Source organism: Camelus ferus, chromosome 6 (genome assembly GCF_009834535.1).
Source record: "Camelus ferus isolate YT-003-E chromosome 6, BCGSAC_Cfer_1.0, whole genome shotgun sequence".
In the NCBI taxonomy this organism is placed as follows: Eukaryota; Metazoa; Chordata; class Mammalia; order Artiodactyla; family Camelidae; genus Camelus; species Camelus ferus.
The window spans coordinates 28,535,248-28,552,289 of record NC_045701.1 but is presented as its reverse complement, the minus strand read 5'-3'; the positions used below and the strand labels follow the sequence as shown (position 1 = coordinate 28,552,289).

Genomic DNA, 17,042 nt, shown 5'->3' with positions numbered 1-17,042 from the left:
AGAGGAATGTGGACGGGGATGGCATTCCAGTAAGATGGGAATTGTGTGTCAAGCAGAGAGGTGCGAGTCCAGAAAGGGACTTGAACAACACGGACTCTGTCTTTACCCACAGCTTCCCATTTCTCAAACTCACACTGTTAACACACTTTTTGTGGGAAAAGAGGACTCTGGACAAGAACTGTATCCTGTTCCAGGAGTCAAAGGGAATGTTCGGATGGTATAATATGGACTCTGATGAGTCCCACAGTAGAAAGCAGAGAATAGCAAAAAGAACCAGGTAACCTGTTGAACTCCGTTAAACATAGCATTTTACTAAATTTTTTTTCATAGAACTATTGTTAGTAGCATCTCTTGGGAAAAGCCAGCAGAGATAACAGGAATCCACTGAGAATTTTAAGTGAGGGAGAACACAACGAATGCATCTTAGAATAATTGTTCCAACAGCAATGTGAGCGACGGACTGAAAAGAAGCAAAGGCAAAGAGACAGGTGAGTTTCAAGCTCTGGTACAGGAAGTGCAGCATGATACCTGGAACAGAGGAGGTCACAATTTGTGTTTATTAATTAGAGTGAAATTTGCTGTTATTTGACATAATTGAGCCATCCGTGTCCACAGACGACAAGAAGGTGCCTCTCCAACAGACTGTAAGCACCCAAAAATGATTTGGAGGAAAAGTAAACATGAGAAGATGGGCCCCAGTCATGCATGCTGGGATCAGCTACCAAGACAGTGCTGGTCAGACCGTTTCTTCCTACAAGTCTCAGGAGAAACCTCAAGAAATCACCTTTGGGCTCACTTCTCTGCCATGCAGTCCCCTTTTGAATCTCTGATCTAGAGTGGGAGGTCTAAGAACAGCCTTTGGAAAATCACACCCTGCAGGGCACTGCGAGGAGCCTGGCTGGCCCACGGCTGGCTGCACAGCCCCTGCTGGGTGGGAGGCCAAGGAAGGCCCTGGGCTGTTCCCAGCACGCTGTGGGCACAGGCTCGTCTGCCTCGTTAGGGAAGGTGCATCACTTGAACAGAAGCTGCGGTGCTGGGCTCTCTCCTCCATCTTTCTTATCAGTCCCTCCCTACAAAATTCCTTCAGGCAAGCAGCACTCTTGCTATTTCATGGATAAAGGAACACACTCCCCGTCATCCTGCTGGTCTCATTTCATCCTCATAACAATCCTTCAAGACATACTTCTTCAAAAAGGGACAGGAAGGCTGCACAGCAAATGGCAGAGCCAGGAGTCAAACCCGAGTTTCTTCTACTTCGAAGCCCAGGGTTCTCCTTGACTACCTCTCTATTTGTTCCCTTTTGAACAGTAAAGACTTGGGAAATTGTCAATTTAAATTTTACAAATGCTTTGTAGATTTCATTTAAAATGAAACTGCAGGAAGTGGTGCTGTATCTGGATGAGTGAATCTTAAGGTCCAAGCTTTCTCCTTTCTCCTCCCCTCCTTTCCTCCACATCCTCTTTCCCCAGCTGAGGACTTGGTGAGGGAGCAGACAGAGCAAGCCAGGAGACAGGCACTCACAGCCCTACTCCAGCACCCGTGATTTCACAGAGGGATGCGCCGTGAGCCCAGGGGCCACCGTGTTACAGGCTGGGCTGCCGAGGGTAAAGAGCACAAGACGATACAGTCCAGACGGATGCTTTCAGGACACAGTAGAGAGAGCAGTAGGTAGTTTTTAAAAGGGAAGTCACATTTGGCCAAGTACACAGATCTTAGCATAGACAGATATTTGATAAACGCTGACTGAACTGAATTTAATGTTTTTATACACTGAGGAAATATTCCTTCTAATTGAGAACAGTGATAGCCCTCTGCTTTTGTGTACTAAAGGAGGCAAAATTTGAGATTCGTCTCAATCATTCAAGACTTATGGTAGTCATTAAAAATAGCTATAAAATAAAAGGCTTCATGTGATAAGTCCTGCTTTAATGTTATTAATTCACCCTTCCCTGAAAGGAGCTGAGTGTTGTGAACTAACGCGGAGACGTGACATCTAAACAGACAGCAGTGCCGTGCCAGAATAAATATTAAATCACGTTACCCGACAATCCTTGGGGAATATAGCCTTGCAATGTCAAGACCATGGGAAAATGATGCGGAATCAAGTTCACAGAAATTTGACTTCGACATTCAAATTAATGACTCTCTCTCTCCTTGAATGTTTACAGGGACTGTGTTGTGATTGAAAATGACACAATGATGATGAAAGTTCTTCTATGAAGATGATGAATGTTAAAATGGAACGGATTTCATTCTATTTTAATGTGTGGCCACATTTACGTATCCCTTCAGCAAGCGATTTTCAAGCTTCCCTACATGCTACACCGTGCTGGGTGCTGGGGTGCAGAAAAGAGGGGGACAGGTGTGCTCGCAGGGGCTCCCAGTCAAGTGTGTGTGATGGCTGTAACGGAATCATGAACAGGGCCCTTCTCCTGTGAGGGGCACTTGACCGTTGTCTGAAGGCTGAAGAGGAGTTTGCTGATGACAGCGCGTGGAGGGGTGAAAGGTATTCCAGGGACAGGTGTAGCAGTGAGAAAAGATAACACGTTCAAAGATGAATCGGACTTAGCAGGCTAGAGCTCAGGGCAACCGTGAGCTGGCGGCGACAGACACCATGGAAGGGCAGGAGGGGCTCAGCTCTTAAAGAATCTTTTATGACCGACTTCAAATGAGGTGCAACCAGATTAAGAATTGTGTTCAGGGTTTCACAGAGGGCATCTGGGAGTCAAGGCCAAATCCAGGGGACTTGGAAGCCCTGCTCTATCTAACACCCCACCTCTCCCAGATTAAGGGAACAAGTGTGATGCTGTAGTTCAGAGCCCCCAGTGCCTCCCAGGCCTCCAATTTGACTTGCATCACCTGCTGAACGAGAAGGACTCAAATGCCAACCAACAGCCCTGTCTGCTCACTCACAGAGCTTGCTCAGAGACCACAGTCTGATTCCATCTGAGCCAGGCCAGGCCAATGATTGCAGCACATGCTCAGCCACCACCCCCTCCACGAAGGCTCAGTCACACCCCCGTCCTGTCCTGTGGGTACAAGATTCACAGGGACACCTGCCTTCTTCCTCGTAAGGGCAGCTTGCAGAGGATGTGAACACATACCTGCAGCTGTCCCAGGGCCCTGACTGTACAGTCAGAGCTGTCAAGGGCTAATGCAACCCGACAGGGAACACGGGGCGGGAAGCCTGTCACTGCCAAGTGACTCACAGCCCAGCTAACCCAGTGTCCCCCCAGAACACAGAAAACTATATGGGGCTCCTCCCAGGAGTCTCTTTTCCTTGTTTTCCAGATTCTCCAACATACAGAAAGCTTCAGATGAATATCCCTACTCAACCCCATTTACCAAGGCACAAAAGACACATTCTCTCCCCTTCTCAGCCTTCCCGCTGAGGCCCCCAGCCCCTGTGCCACCACCCAGACCCTGACATGCCATCTCAGACCACTATCACGGAACACCTGCTACAGGCGGGAGTTGGCAAGGTGACTCTGCCTTCCCACAGTTAAAAAACACAGCCACAGATCTCTCTGCTGCAGAACATCACTGTTCCCCAGGGAGAGGAAGCATGCTTTAAGAGAATGAGTTTAAGGAAGAAAGCCAGCACCAAGCAAGGTAAAAATGCATTTACTAAGGAGGAATCTGGTAGCCCAGAGAAATCAAAGCATCTCTCAATTTCTTCCCCAAGAGCTCCCTGGATTGTGGATGGCAGAATTGTGTTCCCCACACATTCTTCCTTCTTGTGGAGCTTCACAGTTAAGATGTCCAATGCCCTGCCCGCACAGTGTCCCAAGGAAGCCCTGGACTCCTGTAGGGAGGGGACACAACCTTATCTTGACTTGACACAGAAGTCATTTTAATTTCAGTTCCTTTCAAGTTAAAATGAAGGTAGCTGGGCTGAATTTAAATAGCACCAAGAGCTATTTAAAACCTCTGACATGGTGATGCCAATGAACGCAACCACACAGCCAAGTGCACAGGACAATGTGACTCACGGGCGACTTTTCATCCAGCCCTGCTCTGCCAGCAGCTCCTTGCTACCAAGATGACTTCCACCCATCAGGTGCTTGCTTCCCTGTGCACAGAAATGGAGGGGCTTGGGGAGACAAGCAATGAGCCGTCTGAGGGTAAACTGTGCTTACAGGCCAGAAGTGGTGCCAGGTGGAAGGAGGGTTTTGAGGACTCTGTGGTGCTCTGAGCTTTTCTGGCTTCCCCTCTGAGGCCTCGGCACAGCACTAAGCCGTGCTCCACAAGGCTGAGCCAGGAAAGGGATGGAATGAAAGAGTCCCCTTGGAACAGGATCCTGCCAGCTGCCTGGAAGGCCACCTGATCCATCTGCTGTCACCAGAGAAGCCCCTTTCTGAAATGGTAAAGACCTCAGTGCCAGGCTGAGACTGCGGTGGAATGCTCCAACAAGGGACAAGCCAAGCTGGCATTCTTAGAAAGGCATTTACTTGGTCATCAGTCATGGTGAGTCACTTCTTGTTTTCCACATCCTTCCCCCACTCCTGCGTCTGCTCTCTCCCCACACCCTATGTCCAAGCTGTCTCTTAGGGAAAATCGGGATCATGCTCGTCTCTGCTTCGGGAACTTTCTGTAGCTTTGTTTCACTGACCCTTTTAGCCAGTTGCAATGCCCTAACCCACCTCTTGGAGGCCAAAATGTTTTAGTACATGGACATAAACTTGAATTTAAAATCCATCTTCAGAGAGGGCTTCAAGATGGCAGAATACAAGGATCTGGAGCTCACCCTCTCCCACAAATACATCAAAATTACATGTACGTGTGGAAGACTTCTCACAGAATACCTACTGAACTCTGGTAGATCTTTTCCATCATATATTCTTACAAGAAATTGAATATAGTTCCCTGGGTTATACAGTAGGTCCTTATTGTTTTACCTATTTTATATATAGTTGTGTGTATCTGTAATCCCAAACTCCTAATTTATCCCTCCCCCATCCCTTTCCCTTCAGTAACCATAGTTTTTTTTTTTTTTTCTATGTCTGTGAGTCTATTTTTGGTTTATAAGTAAGATTTGTAACATTTTTTTTAGGTTTCACATCTAAGTGATATCATATGATATTTGTTTTCCTCTAACTTACTTCACTTAGTATAATCCCTAGGTCCATCCATTTGCTGCAAATGGCATTATTTCATTCTTTTTTATGCCTGAGTAGTATTCCATCTATCTATCTATATATGTATATATACACACACACACCCCATCTTCTTTATCCATCACCCGTGGATGGACATTTAGGTTGTTTCCATGCCTTGGCTATTGTAAATAGTGCTGCTATAATCATTGGGGTGCGTGTATCTTTCCAAATTAAACTTTCCTCTGGATATATGACCAGGAGTAGGATTGCTAGATCATATGGTAAGTCTGTTTTTACTTTATTAATGAACCTCTATACTGTCCTCCATAGTGACCACACCAATTTACATTCCCACCAACAGCAAAGATGGTTACTTTTTCCTACACCCTCTCCAGCATTTATCATTTGTAGACTTTTTAATGATGGCCATTCTCGCTGGTGTGAGCTGACACCTCATTGTAGTTTTGATTTGCACTTCTCTAATAATTTGCGATACTGAGCATCTTTTCATGTGCCTATTGGCCATCTGGATGTCTTCTTCGGAAAACGTATCTAGGTCTGCCGGCAGAAGATCTTGTACAAGTAGAACTACGAGGAAAATGATCACAAAACTGGGTAGAAGGAAAAAGAAAAGAAAAAGGAAATGAGGACAGGACCTGTCCCTCTGGGAGAGAGCAGCAGAAGAGGAAAAGCACCATCACCCTAGGGAAGCCTGCTCTCCAGCAGGGAGTGTAGCTGGGACAGAGGGGAGCTTCAGAAGCTTGGAGGAGTGCAAGGAAGCTGCTTGGCAACAGACAGAATGGAGAGAAGCTTCACAGGTCTGTGTGATCCCTGGCCAGAGAGGCTACCCAGCTGGTAAGGGCTGGGACTGGGTGCTGGAGCTTGGGCTTCAAAGAGGACACATCGGGGAGAGGACTGAGGTTGACTGTGCAGAGGCAGCCTCAGGGGGCTGGAGAGTGGTAAGGGCTGAGGCTGGGAGTCCACCACAGAAAGTACCATGGCTAGTGTGCATAGTGGGGAGGGGCACAATGCAGCTGCCCACAACAGTCTTCTCCACTAGCCCAGAGGGCACTGCTCAGCACCATTGTTAAGAGGAAATATTTGCAAATGATGTAACTGGCAAGGGGCTTAATTTCCAGAATATACAAACAGCTCATACAACTCAATACAAAAAACCAACAACCCAGTCAAAAAACAAGCCGAAGATCTATACAAATGGCAATAGGCACATGAAAAAATGCTCAATATAGCTAATTATCAGAGAAATGCAAATCAAAACTATAATGAGGTATCACCTCACACTGGTCAGAATAGCCATCATTAAAAATCCACAAATGATAATTCTGGAGAGAGTATGGAGAAAAGGGAGAGGGAATGTTGGTGGGAATGCAAATTGGTGCGGTCACTATGAAGGACAATAAGGAGGTCCCTTAAAAGACTAAAAATAGACTTACCTTATGATCCAGCAATCCCACTCCTGGGCATATATCCAGAGGAAACTCTAATTCGAAAAGATACATGTACCCCAGTGTTCATAGCAGCACTATTTACAATAGCCAAGACATGGAAACAGCCTAAATGTCCACTGACAGATGACTGGATAAAGAAGATGTGGTGTATTTATACAATGTAATACTACTCAGCTATAAAAAACAATAAAATAATGCCATTTGCAGCCACATGGATGGACCTCGATATCGTCATAGTAAGTGAAATAAGCCAGAAAGAGAAAGACAAATACCAAATGCTATCACTTATATGTGAAATCTAATAAAAAAAAAAGCACACAAGTGAACTTCCTATTTACAAAACATAGACAGACTCCCAAACATAGAAAACAACTCCCAGGGGGGACAGAGGGTCGGTAGGGATAAATTGAGTTTGGGATTTGCAGATACTAACTACTACATATAAAATAAACAACAAGGTCCTACTGTATAGCACAGGGGACTATATTCAATACCTTGTAATAGCCTATAATGAAAAAGAATATGTAAAGGAATATATATATATATACATATATATATACACACACACATATACACACACACATATATATATACACACACATACACAACTGAATCACTACGCTGTACACCAGAAATTAACACAACATTGTAAACTATCACTCATATGTGGAATCTAAAAAAAAAGACACAAATGAATTTATCTAGAAAATAGAAATAGACTCACAGACATAGAAAACAAACTTACGGTTACCAGGGGGGAATAGGGGGTGGGAAGGGATAAACTGGGAGTCCGAGATTTGCAGATACTAAAATACATAAAATAGATCAACAACAACAAGTTTGTACTGTGTAGCACAGGGAACTATATTCAATATCTCATAGTAACCTATAACGAAAAAGAATATGAATACATGCGTGTGTATGTATGACTGAAACATTATGCTGTATGCCAGCAATTGACACAACACTGTAAACTGACTATACTACAATGAGAAAGTTTAACTTGAAAAAAAAAAAACCCCATAAAATAAAATCCTTCTTGTGCTGGGGAATCTTAAAAAAACACAAGTGAGGGTAACATGAAGGAGATGTGCTCCGAAAACCAGAATGAAGTCAAGGAGCCAAGGCTCTATTGGAAGAGAAGCATATAGAAGGTTTTGCTCAAAGGGAATTTAGGGCAGGAAGCTCTCATTTCTTAATGTTTGAACTGTGGGTGTAGGAAAAGCCTCACTCGGTTATAGAGCAACAGGGTGAGAAAAACCTATATGCCACAGAGATCCTCTGCCTAAAAAGACTGTAGGACCATAAAAAGAGGAGAAAAAAGGAGTCTGACTCCCTGCTTCAAGGAAGGCAGTGCTGAAAGACTGGCCTCCTCTGATTCATCATGAAGCAGAGATGCCCCATAGGAATTCAGCTGTCGGCTCCACACAGTCCTGCACGAGCAGAATCACCAATAAGCCTTTACTGAAATCGTCTCGAGGACACAAATTAAGATCTATTTCTGGAAAAGAGCAAAGAGGAGTGAAACTAGAGATGATGCTCTCAGCGGAGATGGTGAGCTGTCCTCCCAGGAGGCACAGGACCCTGGTAACTATGCATACAGTCGTGCGGAGCCCTTCTCATGCTTGGGTGATCTTTCCAGAATGATTGTAAAGTGACAGGGTGCCCAACTGTCCATCAGAAGTGAGCTCAGCATGCAATTCTGACCATCCAGCTAGATCCAGCTCCGACTTATGCAGAGTCCAAGCCTGGCTGACCATAAAGACAGAGGTTAAAAAAAGTATCTGTCTCTCTGCACATCAAATCCCAAAGCTACATGATTAGGGTTAACACAGCTACCACAGAATCCACCCTTAACAAAGGCTGGGGATGGGCAGGTCAGGACTGAGAGATCTGGACAGAACAGACAACCTAGGGAAAAGAACTGGTAACTTGCAAAATGTGACTAACTGCTGGATGACATCAGGTCCACAATTATCCCCTCTCTGCCTCTTTCTGAAAGAAATCACTTACTTGATTTAAACAAATGTAGCTCTGAAACTCATGCCTCCGAGTTACCACTGCCTTATGGGAGTGAAGCATATGACTTAAAAGGCTTAAAAACCACTTAGAATGTATTTAACAAGCAACACTGTTTTCCACTAGCCTCTGAGCAGTACTGTCCATCCTGGGATCCTTTTGTTTTCTAGGGCTTTCCACTCTCCTTTAAAGTCTTTCTCTCTTAAGACTTCACTTTTCATCCAAGGTACACATTCCTCAGTTCAAAAGATAAAAGACAAAAAGTGTTTATCATTGGTCTAATTTCCAATTCCACCTTTTTGCAGCCTACTTTCTTTTCAGTCAGTTCTACCTGGAGGTTTCAGAAGGTTCACTTTTAGAACAAGGTCAAAGTCCACTTCATTACACTTTACCTTTGATGCCCGGAAAGAGAAGGCTGTGGACTTGGTGTCTGATTTTCCCCGGTCTTGCAGTATAAGGCCTTGGTCCTCTGTCAAGGCCAGGTAGTGGCCTGTGGTGAGGTGCCGAAGTCGGAAAGCCTGGCCCCATCTGATGTTACTGCCACTCCAGCTGGGCGGATGAAACAGACAAGAGGTTGCATTTACACAAAAATAAGTCTTGTAAAATATATATCCTGTGCTTTTTCACACATGCTCTGAGTTAAAACCCTTCTGGGGTTCATCCCCTGACTCCTGGATTGCTCTGGGATTGCATGGTGACCTACAGCACAGGATAGTGTTCTCTTGTGACCTCTCTTAAGACCACCAACAAGGAACATGATCCTGGGCAGGTCAATGGTTTCATGTCACAGGAAGTCCTAAGCTTCCAATTTTTTCCTTCACACCACTGAAGTGTCTTGATGCCAAAAACTACAAAAAGAATGGGAAGCTTGCCTTACCTTTGAGAGAAACTTGTTTCTCGAAAAGCAAAGCATTTCCAAATGTGCCACCTCAACTCAAGCATTTTACTACCACCACTAATTTGAAAAGACATATACACCCCTATGTTCACTGCAGCATTATTTACAGGAGCCAAGATATGAAAGCAGCCTAAGGATCCATCAACAGATGAATGGATATAGAAAACATGACAAATATACATACATAGTGGAATACTACTCAGCCATAAAAAAGAATGAAATAGTGCCATTTGAAATAACATGGCTGGACCTTGAGGGTGTCATCCTAAGTGAAATAAATCAGAGTAAGACAAATATTATATGGTTTCACTCATATGGGGAATCTGAAAAACAAATGAACAAACAAAACAAAATAACACAAAATTCATAGCTACAGAATACAGACTGGTGGTTGTCAGAGAGCAGGCAGGTTGGGGAGGTAAGCAAAATAGATAAAGAGGATCAAGAGGTATAAACTTCCAGTTTTAAAATAAATAAGTAACGGGAATGTAATGTACAGAATGCTGACTATAGTCAGTAATACTGTACTGCAAATTTGAAAGTTGCTAAGAAAGTAAATCTTAAAAATTCTCACCACAAGAAAAGAATTGTACCTCTGTGATGGTGACAGATGATAACTAGACTTATTATGGTAATCATTTTGCAGTGTATACATATGTCAAATCACTATGTTGTACACCTGAAATAACATAGTGTTACTGTATGTCAATTATACTATAATAATGAAAAGAATACCCTTTTCAAGGGAAATAGTAAAATATTTGTGCAGTTTACACTTAGCTGGGAGAGACAGATAATAATCAAGTAAAATATGTGTATATTGTGGTATATTAGAAGATAGTAAATTCTATGGGAAAAAAGTAAAGCAGGATAAGATGGTTGAGATAAGGGAGATCCCATGATGACTGCCAACTTTTTGACATATGGTCCTACATTAAAAGGTCGGTATTCAGCCAAAGGCATGGTAAGTAGTTAGGGGAGAAATCATTCACTGAATAATCTGTATCTAATTTATCTTTTAAGTTGGAACAAGATGTTTAAGAAATACACACATCAACTTTAAAAATGACTCTCCTCTTGATCCTTGGAGTACCAAAAAATGCAAATAACATCGGTAAGCCCCTGGGTATACAAAGAACCACAGCTGGAACTATATATACATACTTATTTTGAGTTTTCAAAAAGTCCACCATTAAACAAGAACCAAGCCCTAATATCCTGAAAACAAGAGTATGTTACTGTAAGAATTTTAACAGGCTTGAGACTATAAATGCCACAAGCCAGCTAACAAGTGGATGCTCCTTAAAACCAACCAGTATTCTCTAAACTAGTTGTCTGCAGAGCTTCTCAGTAAAAAAAAAAGTTGAATGTACTTGTGTGTGTGTGTGTGTGTGTGTGTGTGTGTGTGTGTGTGTGTGTGTGTGTGTGTGTGTGTGTAAGAGTAGTTCTAATATTTCCTTCTGACCTCCAATGGATTATCTTGAGGACACCCTGGGGGCATAATACTCCTCACTGGAGAGAGTTTTACTTTGAACAAGTGTTCAGGGAGGGACAGAGTAGAGAGCTAGAGGGAAAGGCGGAGAGGGAGAGGCAGAGAGGGAAAACCAAGGATGGCAACGCTGACTCTCTCTTCTTCCCTGGAGCAGTTTAGCTCTAGCCTAATTTGTGATCCCTGTCAGCAAAATAAAGGTCCAGAGCTGAACTGGATCCCCTTCAGTAGTCTGATGTTTAGAGCTGACATGTATTTACTCAAGTGTCTGCCTCCAAAGTCTCGGCCTCCCATTCCTTCCATCAGGTACAATTGTTTCTGGCAAGTTCTGGTAAATACGGTTTCCTTCACAGCTACACTTCTAGGGGTGTTTTAGTCTTCCCTACCTCATGCCATCACAGACACCACTCTGTCACTTAAAGCTACCTTGGCACTGGAGCCAACAAGACTACTGGGAGGAGGGAGACTTACCTGGGTTCCAGAGAATCTGTTTAAGAAAATAAATGGGAGATGAGCTTTGATGCCTTGCAGTGGCTTGAAATCGTACGTGCGCGTGCGCGTGTGTGCGTGCGTGTGATACGGCTAAGGAACTTTTGAGAGTTTGCCAGGTGATGTGGAACAAATGAAATATTTAAGAGAGCGGACTGTCCCCAAAAAGAAAATTATCTTGAAAAGAGCACCACCCTAGCCCCCCGTTACCTTATCCGAAGGGGTTCCACTCTCCACAGAGATCTAGCTCTCGTGCCAGCTCCCCCGGCTTCATAGAATACCCTCCTGTGAGCAGAGTTGGAGATTAGCTCCTTTGTGCATGAGGCTGATCAGCACTGGGCAGGGAACAGCTCCCTGCAGAGGCTGCTCAGAACCCACTGTATTTCTAACCCCTCAAGGGTCAGCAAAATAAGAAGAAGGAGTCAAAGGAAGGCACCATTTCCTAGTCTCTCTTAGAAGGGAAAAAGGGTGCTAAAGGGGAGGGAGCTGCTCGCCACATACACACCATGGACACTCATGGAACGTAAGGTGTACAATGAAAAGGACCATCTCCATTTCCACATCAGCAGTCAAAACAGGCCAGCCATACATCATCAGATCAAATACTGAATACACCATCCTTTCAGATGAAGCTCTCTGACAGCGTTTTATATCTTTAGAAAATGTATTTGTACTTTTAAAACATACATGCAGTACAGTGTGAATACATTTCCGTTGTTCTAGGGAGCCTGGGATAAAGCTCTGTGCTCAGTTGCTGCAGTGTTTAGGACTTTATCACTGTACTGCTGTCTCCTTTCCTGTGTTGACAATAATCTTTTAATGTGCTTTAACAAACGTTTATTTTGGAATAACTTGAAATTAACAAAAAGTTGCAAAGACAGTACAGAGAGCTTCTGTATAGTCTCACTCAGTTTCCCCTAATGGTATCACCTTACACTACTATGGTACAGTTGTCAGAACTAAGAAACCATCATTGGCACATTAATAACTAATAACTAAATTCAAGACTTTATTTGGATTTCACCAGCTTCTGTACTAATGGTTTTTCCTTTTCCAGGATCCCACATTGCATTTAGTTGTCATGCCTTCCCTGTTTCCTTTGGTCTGTTAGAGTTTCTTAGTCTTTCCTTGTCTTTCATGATCCTGACAGTTTTGAGGAGTATGGGGTCATTCTGTAAATTGTCCCTCGATTTGGGTTTGTCTGATGTTTATCTGATGATTAGCAACATCTGTTTTGTAATCCATACAATAGGGACCAACCTATGTATATCACAGATTATGAGGAATTATATCAACTACCCTAGTTTAAAGGTATGTCTCATGAACAGCGGTCCTTGGATTACCAGGTATACTGGATCTAGACACTTTCTGAGAATCATGTGACCTTAGATCAAGATTGAGCATGTACCTGCATTTAACTTCACTAGTTTAAAATCTTATCTTTACCACAGAGGGTCTGTATATATCACAATTGAATTATTCCAACCCCAGAAGAATTCTGATCCAAATAAATTTTGAGAGAACAGGTAATCAATGGGGGGGGGCAGAGAAAGTGTGTAGCAATTATTTCCTTCTCTGAAGAAGTAATATAATTATGAGTTGGTTAAAAAGTAAAAGCCTGGGAGTCAGGCTGACCTGAGTTTGAATCTGTTAGCTGTGTGACCTTGTCAAGTCCCTTCACTTCTCTGTGCATCCGCTCCCTCACCTGGAAAATGAGCCTGATAAAGGTACTTAAGCCACAGAATGGTTGTGAGAATTTACTTTTTTTTTTTTTTTGAAATAAATGAATGTGCATACAGATGTTCACAGATGTACAAAATACTATGTATTGTGGGTTTACCCAAATTTTGTTTAAATACAGATGATCATAAAACTACATTACATGGCAAACACAATGAAACACTAGATTAACACTACATTTAAAAATGTGTCTCAAATGTACAAGGACAAGACTAACCTACATAGTCTTGACAATTAGCTACTATAATAGGATTCACTTTCCTATAGGCTTTCAAAAAATTAACAGCCTTAAGATAACAATCTACACACCACAGAATTCACCCTTTTAAAGTGAACAAGTTCTATGAATTCACACAGCTGTGCAACTCTCACCACTACCTAATCTTAGAACTTTTTAATCACCCCCAGAAGAAATCTGCACTCATTCCGACAGCCTTTTGTAGACTTGGAGGCACCTTTAGTCTTAAAAAGAAAAAATGTACCTACCCTTATTAATTTCATATTACTTGATACAAAAATTAGTGGTTACCTCTAGATGGTGGGATTATAGAAGACATTCTAAACCTTTTTCAAATGTACATGCTATCAGGAAATATTAAGAAAGAAATTCTAGGCTCCTTGAGAGCTCCAACACCCCAGGTGTCTCTGGGCCAGGCCCGGAATGCTCACGACTCCTGCATGCAGGAAAGCTGGTTGAGATTTTTCACTGATGCTTCGCCATCCTCAGTGGGGGCTGGAAGGGTCTCCCAGGTGGACAAGGTGGAGCAGGTCACCCTAGGTCACACGATTAGAGAACTCTCTCCCTCTGACATCTAAAGAATCTTCGCAGGTTAGTCCTTCCCACCTAGGAAATGAGGGCGGCTTGCTCCATTTCAGCTCGCAAGGTTACAGAGGTTGAAACAACCTGCTCCTGTTCTCTGAAACAATTATCCAAGGAGAGGAGGAGAGTGGGTGGGGAGCTGAGGTGCTGTGAACGCTCGGCTGACAGCTTCGCCTTGGCTTCAACATATTAAGTGACTTACCCCGGGGTGCCTGTCAAGCCCGAGGTAGAGCCAAGGATCAGAGCTCAGAATTTACATTGTTCTTTTGGCTGAACCCTGGGATAGTCAGCCTCTCCCCCGAGCTGGGCTGCTCTCAGGGTTTACAAGGAACAGAAAGGATTTCCTTTGGAAAGTCAGCCCCACTTCCGTGGAATCACCTGCATGCCTTACTGGCTGCGGGGACCTTGGAGTGTAGTCTCCATTTCCTCTTCCTTTGTGCTCTCCCAAATTTTGGCATTCCTGGCCATCTTGGCCAGCTCTGAGGATTTACCTGATGACACACAACAATGATGAGGCTTAGCGGTCACCTCACCTAGACATCAAGTAATGCCAAAGTGTCCTGTTTTCACTGAGAGATCAGCTGCTTCAGATATTCAGGTTCTAGTACAATGAACAGCTGCTTACTCACCCCAGTTTCAACCCTTTCACGGTTCCTTACAAGGGAAAGGAATAGCCTTTTAAATTTCATCTGTCAATTTCTTTTTTCCAAACTAAAATTAGATCACGTGGAATCCTTGGACAAAGGAAGGCCACTTTTATTCCTAATTCAGGGATGGTTTGCGTGCCTGCCTCAGGATGCCCTTTCTGGGAATTCCTCTCCATCTGTTTCACTCTCCCAAGCACCGTCTTTCAAATACTTGTCCAGCTTTTCCTTTCAGTCAGGATCTTGCTGAACCATTCAACAGGAATGTGCACCAAATGACAAGCTCCTCCAAGCAGCAGAGTTTGTTCCCAGGCTGCTTCTATCTTGGTTCTAAAATTAATGACACATGTGTGTGTGTGGGGGGGGGGTTGTGGTAAAGGGTCACACACAGGTTATCACCCCAATTTTTCCAAATTCCTATCTTTAAAAAAAGATCAGGAAAGGGAAGGGAAAACTAGTGAGTTCTGACATGTCTCACCTTCAATATAGCCAGCTCTGCAAAACTCACTCACAAAACTTCAGTTCTTTATCCACCTGCAAACCTTCCCCTTACCGCAGCAGAGTAAGATGTTACAGAAACAGTACGTGAACTTCTGCACAATTGAGGGAATCCTTACTTCCGAGGGAATCAGGTCAGCCTAACTGCTCTACTCAGAGATAACTGTCAACCACAGGACCAGTGCCAGGGAGGCAGTGGGTGAATTAATCGGGCACTTGCCATGGGTCTGTGCTTTATGTGTTCTAGACAATGTTCTGGGTCACATCTGGTTCCCACGGAGGGATACAGAGGGCAAAGCAAGTAAGAAGCAACTCAGAACAATAAAGGGTTATCTATTGTCAATAGATAGTTTCTAAGATGCTTAGCAACACATTCAAGCACGCTGCTCCTGGGAGTCCCTTAGAACATAAAGGAAGGAAGGAGCCCTGGCTGGAGAGTCAGCATCTCTGGTTTTCAGGCTCCCATCTGAAATCATCCAGTGTGTGACCTTTCTCAGGAGCCGGGCTTAGATGATTTCTAAGTTGTGTGGATGTGATCCTCTAAGAAATGCCGCTAACAAGGTTCCTGCAGGCATCATGAAAAACCAAGAATGTATTACAACCCAAGAGACCAGACTCACTGCTGTCCCAAGTTCAGTCTAATTTGGATCTGAGATTTGATTTAAAAAAAATATCAGATTTCTATAGTTACAGGGGCCAAGTTTTTTATGCTCTGTCCCTCTGATTATAAAAGGACTACTAAAGGATGCGTCAGTATGAATTTAAGACCTGGATTAGTATCTTTCATCCCTGGATTTTGAATTTTCTAAAAGCATCCATTGAGTGGATAACGAGAGGACCAAAGAACGCACCAGCCTCAACAGCCGCGTCTAAATGCTGCCGTTGGCACCATCCCTGCGAAATCCAGCTCCGGCTGAATACTGACATTTGGTTTCTCTAGTTCTATTTGGTGATAAGCAGAATGAAATCACCAAACTCCACCTTAACTACTGAGCACATAAAAAGGGGAGTAATGGAGATGATCTGCCTGTGAAGACCCTGGTCAATAATTTGCGTAAGTGCGTAGACTCACTAGACAGATTATCTCGATTTCTATCACCAAAATGGGTGCTTCAGTCTACAATTAATGCTACCAGAAACTACTTAGATTTAGGAGTATTCAAAGAAAATGAAGGGATTGAAAAGCACCGTAGAACCACCCGGCTAAGAAGCAGCATGTGTATGCAGCTATTCCGGTGAGCAAACTCGAGCTTACTGCCTTTCCTGTTCTACAAACGGCAACCCATGACTGGAGGGAAGTCTGTCAACCGAGCAACGCTTACAGAATTCACATGGCCACATCCAAATGCAAACTCCCTAGTCGGAGTCACCTGAGACTGGAGAGAGGAGAAGGATGAAGCTATGGGCTCACCTGTGCTGGGAATCATTCTGGTCTGTAGATGGTATCGTCAAACACTCATCATGACCATGGAAAAGACGTACTACGTGCCCACCAAGCAGGTATCCTACAAGAGAACGGTATCCTACCGTGAACTGACAGGAAGTTTAATAATGAGGACACTCTGTTTAAAAAGGGCAAATTCATGCAGATCTGAGTCAGTTATGTAAAACACCGAGAGAGAACATTTTGAGAAATAACAGATTCCATAAATTCAGGTCTCAGGTAGAAAAGACAAGGAAGTCAAAACTGAACACTGAAAATTAAATAGGGTTTCAGAGATGAGCAAGTCCAACATCAAAAGGTAAGGTGAAAAGTGTCAGCTCACATCATTAAAAGTCAAATGGTCACTTGTAACTAATATAATTGCATATGAATTATACCTCAATAAAAATAATACAACATTTAAAAACACACACACACACATACACACAGCTCA

At 43.4% G+C, this 17,042-nt stretch overlaps 1 protein-coding gene across 10 annotated transcripts in view; it reads right to left on the bottom strand.

The window, feature by feature from the left end:
• RYR3 (ryanodine receptor 3) overlaps nucleotides 1-17,042 on the bottom strand; it is a 499,181-nt gene that overhangs the window by 260,279 nt on the left and 221,860 nt on the right. For all 10 annotated transcript variants that reach the window (XM_032481566.1, XM_032481567.1, XM_032481577.1 and 7 more), the window contains 3 exons: nucleotides 16,577-16,670; nucleotides 11,674-11,748; nucleotides 8,980-9,136 (listed from right to left, as the gene is read on the bottom strand). In XM_032481566.1, the coding sequence (XP_032337457.1) occupies nucleotides 8,980-9,136; nucleotides 11,674-11,748; nucleotides 16,577-16,670 (326 nt within the window). The remainder of the gene's footprint in view (nucleotides 1-8,979; nucleotides 9,137-11,673; nucleotides 11,749-16,576; nucleotides 16,671-17,042) is intronic.